Source organism: Mirounga angustirostris, unplaced genomic scaffold, assembly GCF_029215605.1.
Source record: "Mirounga angustirostris isolate CCGP_5_RB_7025 unplaced genomic scaffold, mMirAng1.0.hap1 SCAF_1, whole genome shotgun sequence".
NCBI lineage: Eukaryota > Metazoa > Chordata > Mammalia > Carnivora > Phocidae > Mirounga > Mirounga angustirostris.
Window position 1 is genome coordinate 125,168,688 of NW_026991709.1, and position 12,074 is coordinate 125,180,761.

Here is a 12,074-nt window from a genome sequence, read left to right on the forward strand (position 1 = left end):
TCACCTTTCATTGAAGTAGCGTCCCCCCAGACCGCCCCTCCGCCCAAGCAAATGGGCTCACCCACATCCGGGGATCGGTGAGAATGGCGCGCGGGTCACGTGACGCTGAGAGGGAGCCTTGTGGAAGCGGGTGCGGCGCTGGGTCCGGCGCGGGTAAGGCTTTCCCGCGCCCCTACTCTTGGTTTTGGAGGGACGGGGACGCGTTGGTTCCTCAGCGACGGCCTTTCCCAGCTCCCGTCAGTGGAGGTCCTTGTCTTCACTTCATCTTCACAATCACTTTCCGCACGCCGTGGAGGGTGGAAAGGCAATTGCGTGGCGGTTCTGGACCTCCCCCGCGTCCACATTTGGTATATGCAGCCGGAAGCCGGGACTGGGGTGGTCCCACGCCTGTGCACGGATGGTGGTGGCCTGCGAGGGTCAATTTTAGCGAGGGAGGAGGCCGTCCCGTTTAGTTCACGGAACTACAGGTTTGCGGAACTGCAAAGCTCAGGAATGGGGTGAGACGTGCCGCTGCTCCGGGGAGCACACGCACCGCGGGTCTGGGAAAACCATGTAATGGGCTGTGTGACAAGCTCCCACTTGGGACCATGCGCTGCGCCCAGGGAACTAAGGGACCCCAGGAAGGATGGGTACCGAGCTCCCCCTGGGTCTAGGAGCACACAGCCAGCGGGAGACGACCGGGGAACCAAGTTTTTTAGACTGGAGGGTAGCTGGAAACAAAGGAATTGTCAAGAGCGTTCTGGGCATCGAAACTGTTACTGTGTAAGAAAAGTTTGCTCGGGAAGGTGGTAGTGTTTCATTCTGTCGCGTGTGCCAAGGGCTTGGGACAGTGGCCGTGTCCTGGACGTTGCCTGTCTTGATGCTTTCCACGCTTCCAGCCCCTGAAAAGTGAAGGCACCTTAACGCCTGACTCTGGAAATGAGATGTTGACCAGATGAGCTGACACCAGTGTTGAGTTTGGAAGGAAAATAGGCGTTAGTGAGGGGGGAAGAAGGGCTTTTAAGTGCAAAGGCTGGCAAGTATGGCAGGGTTAGTGGTGTTTGGAAGAGGGACAATGAAGAAAGATTGAGGCCAAATTTGGGAACGATGTGCTCCAAAAGCGTATCTTTGGGAAAGAGTCTGCAAAATTTTTTTTTTTAATTTATTTATTTGACAGAGAGAGAGATAGCGAGAGAGGGAACACAAGCCGGGGGAGTGGGAGAGGGAGAAGCAGGACTCCCACCGGGCAGGGAGCCCGATGCTGGCCTCGATCCCAGGACCCCGGGATCATGACCTGAGCCACAGGCAGACACTTAACGACTGAGCCACCCAGGCGCCCAAGAGTCTGCAAAATTTACACATAATAATTGTAGACACTGATACCTGAGCAATCTGTTACAGAGACTACCTAACTTTTCAGGTGGATCATGAAGACAAGAAGGAAACGTTCAAGGGCAGAATGCTTACTGAAGCTGGAATGATTTGAAAAAACTACAGAGGAATCTGTGTGTGACTGGGAAAATTAGCTAGTTCTGATCAGCTGGAAAAATGAGGAGGGTATCCCAGGGGACAGAGCAGCAGGGACAAAGGAGTGGCAACAGGAAAAAGGGTTCTTGTAGGACAGGGATTCCAAAAATATAACTGGAACTGTGTGTACATTTCCTAAAGACAATATCCTTATACTTGTTTTGAGTTATCCACTGAGTAGTACTGAATTAATTTTTGAGTGAAACATCAAGGCTTCAGCTGTTTCACTGGTGACCAAAATAGCTGGGCACCTTCTGCTTCAGTTTTGCCTGGCTCTTTACTATGGGGGTAAGACTCTTATCCCACCCCAACCTGTATAATTATTACCCAGGCATTAGGGCTATGATGCAGTCATTCTACTGGGGCCAAGCATAGGTCTGTATGAAGGAGTTGGAGTCCACCCCTAAAGATTCTTCCTTGTGTGAATGTTCGCAGCCTCAGAAACTAGGGGTGACTGGGAGTGCCTTTGGTGCCACTGGCTTCCAGGCCATCGGGATAGCTGCTTTGTGGCAGGGAACACAGTAGAGTGATAACCCATGATGAAGCAGCAGAGCCCAAACTAGGAAAGAGGAAATCCAGAGGTACCCTCCATGCTGGCTGCAGCTGTTTAGGAGAAAAAATGGAGAGTCAGTCATGGCCAAGGAGCTAAGTAACATCTTGACCACTTGGTCCAGGCATTGAAGGGAGTACAGCATTAAAAATCAGAGGAAGGAACCCCAAAGGGAAGCAGAAATGAGCAGCAAGGGGTCCTGCTACTGTTGTTCACCTGGAGGTGCCCCTTTCAGAACTCGGGTTGGGCACTATTTTAAGAAAGGCAGTTTCCTTTACAAATTCAGCTGAGGATTTCTGTCAGCTCTGTAGTTGGTCACTTTGCATAGCCCAGTTCAGTATCTTAGTACGTTCATTTAGCTCCTGTGCCTAAGAATGCTAATATTAAAGCCAAGTCAGGGAGAGACTTTTGTAAAAAGTAGTGCAGGAAAAGGCTAAAGGGGACAGAGAGGAGACTTGGTTATTAATCAGGGATTCATCAAAGGCATCCTGAACAGGGAAAGGTGAATATGCAAATTAGGAGAGAAAAGCTATATTCTAGATACACTGTGGCCTTGTCCACAAGGCCTCTGTCACACTGTGACACTGGTCTGTCAACTAGGCTATATCTGCTGTCTGTCCTATATGTGCTATAAAGCATCCGTGGGGGGGAGTTGAAGGGCAGTAGGGAGAGACTGTGATCTTAGAAATAGATTGTCACCTGACCCAGATGAGAAGATGAGTCTTTCCCATTTCCCCGGGTGATGTTATACCAAAAGATACATGCAGGCTAAAAAGCCTGGGGAATCCTAATGCTAGATTACATCACCTCCTCAGTCTTAATGCTTAAGAAATAACCTCTTTGGCTTACAGATCTGACAAGATCAAAGCTGCAGGAGAATGGACAGTGAGGTACAGAGAGATGGAAGGATCTTGGACTTGATTGACGATGCTTGGCGAGAAGACAAGCTGCCGTATGAGGATGTTGCAATACCACTGGTAAACTATAATTTGTGCCAAGGATGGTGGGTTAAAGGTATGAGCTGTTGAGCCCTAGTAGAAGTTGGATGTCAATGGACAAACTAGTAGGGCAAAGAAATCAAAGCTGTGGAGTCCTCTAACTCTAGAAGACACTGGATAGTTTGACTTTTTATTTGAAGAGAACTGTGGTTCAGAGAGCTGATATGATGAGCTCAGTTAGGGGTCATGCCAGGACTGGACTCAAGACTTCTGAGCCATGTTCTGTCTGCCGCACCAAAGCTAGTAAACCAGATGATGAGAGTCCAATGTACAAAAGATGGAGAGGAACGAGAAGCAATGGCATTTACACTATATTTCTTACTTGTCTACCTGTGGTTGATCGTTAGCTATTTTTAGAGACATATTTTTGGAACACACACCTATCCTAGTTTCCCTGGAAAATGTTTGGAAGACACCTGGCTTTTCTCTTGCATTTAGACCGAAGGGGTCCTGGGACACTCTTTTCTTTCCTGACCTCTAGAGAACTCTCCTGCAGGGAATTTGTTGAACCTCCTGTAATAAATGATCTAAAAGTTTTGCATTAATAAATGTTTTTTAAATCCTATTTATGTCATAGAGGCCTAACAAAAAAACAAGGAGAAGAGACTCCAGGGACTGTTTTTCTTCAGAGCCTGCCAAGTACCCTGAGAAGAGCTGTTAATAAAATGCAGCTTCCAAGTAGACTGCTGCTGCTTACTGAGAAATAAAATTCCGCTCACCCATATTTTCATTTAAGACTAAGAGATGATGATATGCGCAGTGATTAATACACATAACAGATAGGGGCGCCTGGGTGGCTCAGTTGGTTAAGCGACTGCCTTCGGCTCAGGTCATGATCCTGGAGTCCCGGGATCGAGTCCCACATCGGGCTCCCTGCTCGGCAGGGGGTCTGCTTCTCCCTCTGACCCTCCCCCCTCTCATGTGCTCTCTCTCTCTCATGCTCTCTGTCTCAAATAAATAAATAAAATCTTTAAAAAAAAAAAAATACACATAACAGATAATAAGTCACAGCTTATTTCAAGTTTAGAAAAATAGTCAAAAGGGAGCGCACAGTGAGAATTCTAGCTGCCACTTAATACCAGTTTTATGCCATGGACTGAGGTGGAAATTTGACATACGTTCTCTCTAACCGTTGAAACAGCCTGGCAAGGGCAGTGGTGTTATCTCCATTTTACAGAAGGGAATAGGATCAGAGAGGGGAACTTGTGCAAAGCCGGGTAGCTGTTAAGTTGGACTTCACACTTAGGTCTGTGTGAAGGCTCCAGATCCTGTCTTGTAAACTTTTGTCTGTTTTTTCACTTGACAGGCATTTCTTTGAAGCCTACTGTGTGCCATAAGACTATGTGAGCATAAGCTACAGTTTCTGCCCCTGGGGATCTAGAGAGGCAACACATAGAAATAAGTAATTACAATAATAAATGTTACAAGCCGGGTTGTGAATAGCAACATAGGATAGGAGGTGGCTGATGCCTGTTGAGTATCAGGAAAGGCTTCAGAGAGAATGTAATATTTAAGCTGGTCATAAGGGAGGGCCAGAAATTTAGTGGGGGTAGACAAGGGCACTCCCAACAGAGGGGACAGATGTGCACAGGCTCAGAGTTTTGAAAGGCTTTGGGAGATGGTGAGACATTCAGTGTGGACAGAGACTATATTTGTCATCTAAGGTAGGCAGAAAAGATGGGCTTGGACCAGATTTTGAGAGGAGTGTACAATGCCATACTTAGACTTCATTCTGAGGATAACCAGGAATGCATGGTCTTCAAAATAGAAATCTGCCACACTCAAATTTGAGTTTTAGAATGTCAGTTCCGAAGGGAATTGTTAGGGAATGTGTGCCATGGAGAAAGGGGCGAGTGACAGGGCAGAAGGACCAATGAGGAAGCGATCACAGTAGTGTAGGCAGGGAGGCAGGCCTAAACAAAGGCACGCGAGTGGAGGGGAACTGCTGGATTCTGGACAGGCTTATGGCAGGATCTGGGGACCACTGCGGTGGAAGGAGTTGAGGGAGAAGGAAGTTTCCATGCTAACATCCAGGCTATAGCCTGGCCTTCTTGTTGTTCTGTCTTTTCCTGTGTCTCGTGACTCTCAGCGTGCACTGGTTAGCTTTTGTTGCTGCCTAACAAATCTCCCCCGAGTGACTTAAAACAACAGCTGTTTATCTCGTGATCTTGTGTCTCAGCTGAGAGGGTCTTCCAGTCTTTGCCAGCTCGGCTGATCCCTGCTGGACTTGCTGGTGTTTTGCAGGCGGTCAGCAGGCCAGCTGGAGGCTGGGGGATGGGGAGACTTTTCACATGTCTGGTAGGTAAGCAGGTCAGCTGGGATGATGACGTGGCAAGGTCAAAGCCTCGTTACCCAGCAGACTGGCCTAGACTGCACATGGCCATCTCAGGGTTCCAAGAGCAGCAGGACAAGGACTGTGAGGCTTCATGGAGCTTAGCCAAGAACGGGCCCACGGACACTGCGGCTGCTCTCTGCTAGCCGAAGCAAGTGACTCGGTCAGTCCCAATCTGATATTGGGGAAATACGACTCTGCCTTTTCATGGGAGTAACTGCCAACGATTGAGGCCAATTTGCAGTAAACCATAATTGATGGTTGTGTTTATGATACCTTATGATACTTTGTTTTGTTTTGTTTTGTTGTTGTTTTTTTTTAAAGATTTTATTTATTTGAGAGAGAGAGAATGAGAGACAGAGAGCATGAGAGGGGGGAGGGTCAGAGGGAGAAGCAGACTCCCCGCCGAGCAGGGAGCCCGATGTGGGACTCGATCCCGGGACTCCAGGATCATGACCTGAGCCGAAGGCAGTCGCTTAACCAACTGAGCCACCCAGGCGCCCACTTTATGATACTTTGTGTTGGTTTCCAAGCACATACACATTTTTTCATCTTGGCATTCGGTGTAAAAGACAGTAGTGACCAAATGAAAGATACTATTTTAGAACATACACCACAGAGGGGCACCTGGGTGGCTCGGTTGAGTGTCCAACCCTTGGTTTTAGCTCAGGTCATGATCTTGGGGTCCTGGGATTGAGTCCAGCATTGGGCTCCAGGCTCAGTGCACTCAGAGTCTGCTTGGCGCGCGCGCGCGCGCGTGCACACACACACACACACACACACACACTCACTCTCTCAAAATAAATCTTCAAAGAAAAAAAGAACATATACCACAGATAAGATGAAATTAAGTTGCTTGTCTGTCAATCAAATAATTCACTAACCAAGGACTTGTTTGTGCTTTGTGAGCTATAAATAATTATTGGAACCAAACTTTCTCTTTAAGTTTGAATGTATGATTGCTTTACAGTAAATGATAGGTCTTTGCAATTTGTACAAATATGTTTGAATCTCAGTATTATGTTTAAAAAACAACATGTGTGCGGTTCAGATATATTTGTACATACCATAAATCATTTTATATATACTAGCATAATTTTGAAGGAGAAAAACATTCATATACTGCAAATTGGAATCAGTGGGAAATTGAAAATCTCAATATTGAGTAACAGTTTGCTGCCCCCCAAAAAAGTATAAATTCAAATAATTGAAATATATTGGTATCAGTAAACTCTGGGACAAAGCAGAATCCTGGTTGTAATAAATTTAAATTTAAAATATAAGGAAACTACCAAAAGTTCTCACCACATACATAAAAACATAGTTAACTATAATGAGGTGATGAATGTGTTAACTAGCCTTATTGTGATAATCATTTCATAGTATACTATGTCAGATCATCATGTGGTACACCTTAAACTCACACAATGTTATATGTAAATTAAATCTCAAGCTGAAAAAAACACTATACATCAGATTCCATACTAAGTGAGGCCCATGGCTTACCATTCTACGACAGTTACTGGCAGGGGAGGATCTGGTCGTTTACCAGGGTTTATGTTGCTGTGCTCCATCACTAGGGGGACATCTCCTCTATTATGTTACATTTTCAGTGCTCTCCACTCACCTCCATAAGAATATAGGCATGCTGGGTACAGGATAGTTTTTTTTTTTAATAACATTTCTTGTGCTTAAGGAATATTCCAGCAAATGTGGTATTCAATTAAAGCAGCCTCCCAAAAAAGGACTCCGTATTGGGTCTTTTCGGTGATCCTAGCCTCTAGGAATAATAGCAGCTATTGAGCATCAGATGGCCGCCCACAGTGGTGAGCACTTGACCTCAATTACCTCATTTAGTTTCATAGCTATCCTATGAGGTGATGGCTACTTTTTCCTCTCATTGCCAAAGAGGAGACAAAGGGTCGATCTTTTTATCCTAGTTCTTTCTTTAGGATACACTTCTGTCAGTTATGCTGCCTGTTTCTAAGAACTCACAGGTTTGAATTCTAAGTGCTCTTGAGTTTAAGGGGTTTGTTAATGCAGAGTATACCAGCATTCTGAATGTCCATTGTACCTTTGCAGAATGAGCTTCCTGAACCTGAACAGGACAACGGTGGCACCACAGAATCTGTTAAAGAACAAGAAATGAAGTGGACCGACTTGGCCTTACAGTATCTCCATGAGAATGTTCCCCCTATAGGAAACTAATAGCTGGCTCCTCCTTCATGGACAGATTTTTGAAAAATACATAGATACAAAATGTTTTCTTTCGTCTCCTCATTTAGATCTTGAAGTGATACATCTACACTCAAAAATGTACACCTACCTAGTTTTTGTGACAGCAAAATGCAATGTGGAAATACCAGAATGAGGAATTGATTGAGATTTCTCAAGAATGCAGAGTATTTGGCCCTTTGAACCAAAAGTTCTTCATTCACCAGCTTGTGTTTGAATGTGACTGGTTCAGCATTTGCCTTTCATTCTGATTTCGCTTTACTGTCAGAGTTTAACCCATTGCAGCTACTTCCTTATGTCCCGTGACACAGGTGACTGAAGACATGAGAGGGGTGGGCAAAGACAGGGAAGCCAGGTGTAAGGAGAGTGTTAACTTCTCACATGCCTCCCTCTGAGCAGCAGTGTATAGCACCTGCAGGTAGAATGGATGTCTGGATAACCCACTCACTGATGGCTGGGATTCCTAAGATCCCCTGTGGCGTTTTCAAAATTTGGATAAATTCACAGATTAAAGCTTATCTGGGGATGCCTGGGTGGCTCAGTCGGTTAAGCAGCTGCCTTCAGCCCGGGTCATGATCCCAGGGTCCTGGGATCGAGTCCCACATCAGGCTCCTTGCTCAGCAGGGAGCCTGCTTCTCCCTCTCTCTTCTTCTGCTTGTGCTCTCTCTGTCAAATAAATAAAATCTTAAAAAAAAAAAAAAAAGGCTATCTGGCAGGTACTTCTGCTCTCTACAAGTTAATAAGGGGCCACTGGAAAGGACCTTTGGCTGGCTGGACCACTAGTTTTATCCAATAACAAGATTTCGTATTTTCACAGTCCTTTCAGATACAACGGAAACACCATGAAGCCCGTGTGCAGTTACACATTTATATAAGAACTCATATTTTGAGGGGCGCCTAGGTGGCTCAGTCGGTTCAGCATCCACTCTTGATTTCAGCTCAGATTATGATCTCAGGGTCCTGGGGTTGAGCCCCAGGTCAGGCTCCATGCTCAGCGGGGAGCCTGGTTGAGATTTCTCTCTCACCTCTGCCCCTTCCCGTACTCTCTCTCTCTCCGTCTCTCTCTCTCAAATAAAAATAAATCTTAAAAAAAAAAAAAAAAAACTCATTCTGAAAAGCACATCCATGGACATTTGTCTCCTGGAATTATTTGCCTCTGTTAAGTGGTGTCTCGTTTTCTTACCTAGGTTGTGAACTGTGGGAAGAGGCCCTGACTTATATTTCTATATCCGTCATTCAAAAACTAGAAACACTGAATAATTGAAGTATCTCTTCTGCTTGTTTTTGTTTTTGTTTTTGTTTAGGATTTTATTTGAGCGCCTGCACATGAGTTGGGGAGCAGGTGGGGTGGGGGGAGAGGGAGAAGTGTGCTCCCCGCTGAGTAGGAAGCCTGACACAGCTCCCTCCCAGGACCCTGGGATCACGACCTGAGCCAAAGGCAGATGCCCAACCAACTGAACCCAGGCACCCCTCTTCTCCTTTTTTATGGGGTCTTTTTGTTTACCTAGCTTTTAGGAAGAAGTATATCACAAATGAGCTGATTTTAGGGTTTCAATCAGAAATGGGGTTGTGGCAACTCTCCTGTAATCCAGACACATCCAGGCTAATCTCCCAGTGCATCAGTGTTTTGCCTACAAGTCATACATCTCAGAATAAAGACCCCAAGTCCCAGCCCCTCAATAACAAAAGACAGACAACCCAATAGAAAAGAGAATTACAATGTTCAGAAGAAATGTATACTAAGAAAAAGTTTTTCAGAAAATGCAAGTACCTGGAATGCCACGGTTCCTACACATTCTAATTAAATGAGGGTTTTACTACAACTTCCCTTGAGGTATGTAATAGCTAAGACGCTGACATCTAGGAATCTAGGGCATGTTCATATGAATCCAGCCTTTCCCAGGGATATAGGTAGATGTAAAATGTGAAAGCTGTCTTAATTTCCATTGAATCAGAGTATGATGCCTGAAAAATAGAGAGCAGTTGATGTATCTGCTTGGTTTATACCCTCATCTAAGAACTGTCCCCCCACACCAAGTTTGACCTGTGATGTGGTGTCAAAAACCACAGCTCACTGTGTCAGGAATTAGGTGACCAAACCTGGGCCACACTGTCCACTGCGGCTTTGGACTCTATCTAGGACTGGCTTGGGGATGATGGCCACAAGAGATGCTAGGCAGCTGTTGCAAGGCGGTTTTTCAAGCAAATGTAGCGTAGCACCCAGAGGAAAGTCTGCAGAGCAAGGTTCGATAGGCTGTGCTCATGCAGCGTCCAGTTCAAAACCGTGCATCGCTTTCCTCTGTAAAAGGCACCTCACTTGGTTTGGGGAATACAGCAGTGAACAGAAGTACGGCTTCTGCTTTTTAGTGGGGGAAATGAGCATCAAGCCAATAGTTCTACACGTTTATGCTTTTCAATTGCGACACGTGCTGGGGAAGGGCAATAATGGGATGTCACTTAGGTTGGGTACCTAGAAGCAAAGCCTAAAGCCGAGTCTCTTGTGAAGGGATTTCGTGAGGTTGTGCTTCTCAGGAGGAGCCTGTGAGGGAAACAGGCTAGAGCAGAGGAGGAAGCTGAGCAAAGATAGAGGGTCAGGCTGAAGTCGAGCCTCAGCCAGGTTCCATAGGTGCTCCGGAATGTGATGTCACATTTCCCCACCTTGAGGCAAGTGGCTAGGCCTTTGTATTCAGTGTGCAATGTACATTCGTTGGTTCTGCCCCTCCCACCGCCCCCTGGGATGACATACCCTAGGCGTTGCCAGGGGACGAGGTTACCCGGAGGACAGTGCAACCATGAACTCTTGGCCGCCAACACAGAGCCAGTAGTCAGAGATGGGTGTACCGACAGACCAGACTGGGCCCCAACACTGCGGCCCTACACCAAAGCGTGTAGAGAGTGGGACTGGGAGACCTGACTTAGATTGGATAATCACGGTGAGACCTTGTAACAGTAGCCTTTATAGCACATAACTTCAAATATTAATTTGTTTATGAATTTTTCCTACTCCGAGTGGTTGGGTCCTTCGAACTTCTTGTTCCCAACAGAGGGAACAGATGAGTTCAAAAACAGCTTTACCCCTTGCTTGGGAAGCCAGGGAGGGAATGAGAGGAGGAGCCTCTCAAGAGTAGTGGAAAGCTGTGCCCCAGTTGCTGGTGGTACCCAGTGAGACGAGCTTCACAGCCTCGTGATTTGGGGGTGTTTTCAAGCCTAGGCAAAGACCCCCAAACATTGGAGCCACCTCCTTCCAGAGCCCCTCAGAACTGGCCACGAGGATAGCAGCCGTGACCCAGATAAGCTGAAGAACAGAGGTCCTCGCCCACTTTTGAGGTCACTCATGAACATCCCAAATGCTTGTGAGACCCTAAAAGGAGGAAACACCCTGGTGACCACAGATTTAATTTCTGCTGCAGCACAGCAGAGGCCAAAAAAATTTAATCTGCTTTGAAGAAAATAAGAAAGTGTGCTATTTCTCACACCTTCCTTGAGTGTGTGAGCCAACACCCAAAGGACTGGAAGGAAGAATTTAGGGGATGAGGATCGATGGCAGGGAGAGCGAATTGCAAAAAAGCCCAGAGGCGAGACTTGCCTTACAAGCAAGATAGGCAGGTAAGCTGGGGGGGCTAGGGGAGCGGCCCCAATCGGAGTTTGTTTTATCAAATAGAAGTTACCCTGGGTTTGAGCAGCTAAGAACAGAGGTGGAACGGCAGAAGAGCTTTTGCACTGGCTCAAGAGAGAGATGAAGGTGGCTCCAGCTAGCAAGACAGAGGTGGAATTAGAGGGACCAGGGGTATCTCCTAGAGGGGGAATTGTCCAGATGGGCCCATGAGAAGGATATTTCATGAAGCCAGCACCCTGATCATGGTGGTGGGGTTCAAAGGAACTGGAGTGCCCAGTGTGAGCACTGCCCTTGTGACCCAGGGGCAAATGCTCTGAGCCAGATGCAGGCCTCCAGATGCAGTCGCTGCCCCCTGGGAAGGTAAGATCTGCATCCAGGCGCTGCCCATCCTTTGAAGCCCATTAGACCCACTTCTTAATAATAGAGTAACAGTAACAATGCCACCCACAGTTAACTGAGCGCCTCTGAGTGCTTCAGGCACAGGAGCCAGTCCTCACATCCACTTTTGAAGGTGGATATTATTGTCCTCGTGATCACGAGATGGTAACTCAAAACCAAACAACTTGTTCCGACCTGAAACCACTCCAGTAGTAAATGGATTGCAACCTAGGCTGGCTGATCTCCAAACCCATGTGCTCTGCCTGGACCGTGCAGCCTCCCCTGTGAGATCTTCTGTGACCACTCCTCTCTGAAATGGTAGGAAATCCTACTGGAACATTTAGTACTTGAAAATGTTTACCTCGTTTCCATAATTGAGATAAAGATCTAAAAAAAAAAAATTGTTCGGAACTCGGGAGTCATGAAACATTTAAAAAATCCACTTATTACCAAGTCCAT

General features: G+C 46.4%; 2 protein-coding genes across 13 annotated transcripts in view; one reads left to right on the forward strand and one right to left on the reverse strand.

Annotated features, from left to right (window-relative positions):
- CEP63 (centrosomal protein 63) overlaps window positions 1–195 on the reverse strand; it is a 57,495-nt gene extending 57,300 nt beyond the window's left edge. For 7 of the 8 annotated variants that reach the window (XM_064587462.1, XM_064587456.1, XM_064587454.1 and 4 more), the window contains exon 1: window positions 62–195. The gene's annotated coding sequence lies outside the window, so the exon portion shown is untranslated. Of the gene's footprint in view, window positions 1–4 lie in introns of all 8 variants that reach the window. The other variant, XM_045903736.3, reaches the window with a different exon arrangement.
- On the forward strand, window positions 13–7,650 carry ANAPC13 (anaphase promoting complex subunit 13). 5 transcript variants are annotated; one of them, XM_045903745.2, is made up of 3 exons: window positions 13–153; window positions 2,908–3,033; window positions 7,469–7,650. In XM_045903745.2, exons 2-3 carry the CDS (start codon window positions 2,935–2,937, stop codon window positions 7,592–7,594), a joined length of 225 nt encoding a protein of 74 aa, XP_045759701.1. In that variant the 5' UTR covers window positions 13–153; window positions 2,908–2,934; the 3' UTR covers window positions 7,595–7,650. The 5 variants fall into 5 exon arrangements, with proteins under 5 accessions (XP_045759701.1, XP_045759705.1, XP_045759704.1 ...); XM_045903749.3 differs by lacking the exon at window positions 13–153 and adding an exon at window positions 207–347; XM_045903748.3 differs by lacking the exon at window positions 13–153 and adding an exon at window positions 328–467.
- The last annotated feature ends 4,424 nt before the right edge of the window (window positions 7,651–12,074 follow it).

What these genes read in the sequence shown, in the direction of transcription:
- ANAPC13 (XM_045903745.2), top strand. Translation starts at nt 2,935, where the DNA reads ATGGACAGTGAGGTACAGAGAGATGGAAGGATCTTGGACTTGATTGAC. An exon ending in AGGATGTTGCAATACCACTG is followed by an intron (nt 3,034 to 7,468) that starts GTAAACTATAAT and finishes GTACCTTTGCAG; the next exon opens with AATGAGCTTCCTGAACCTGA.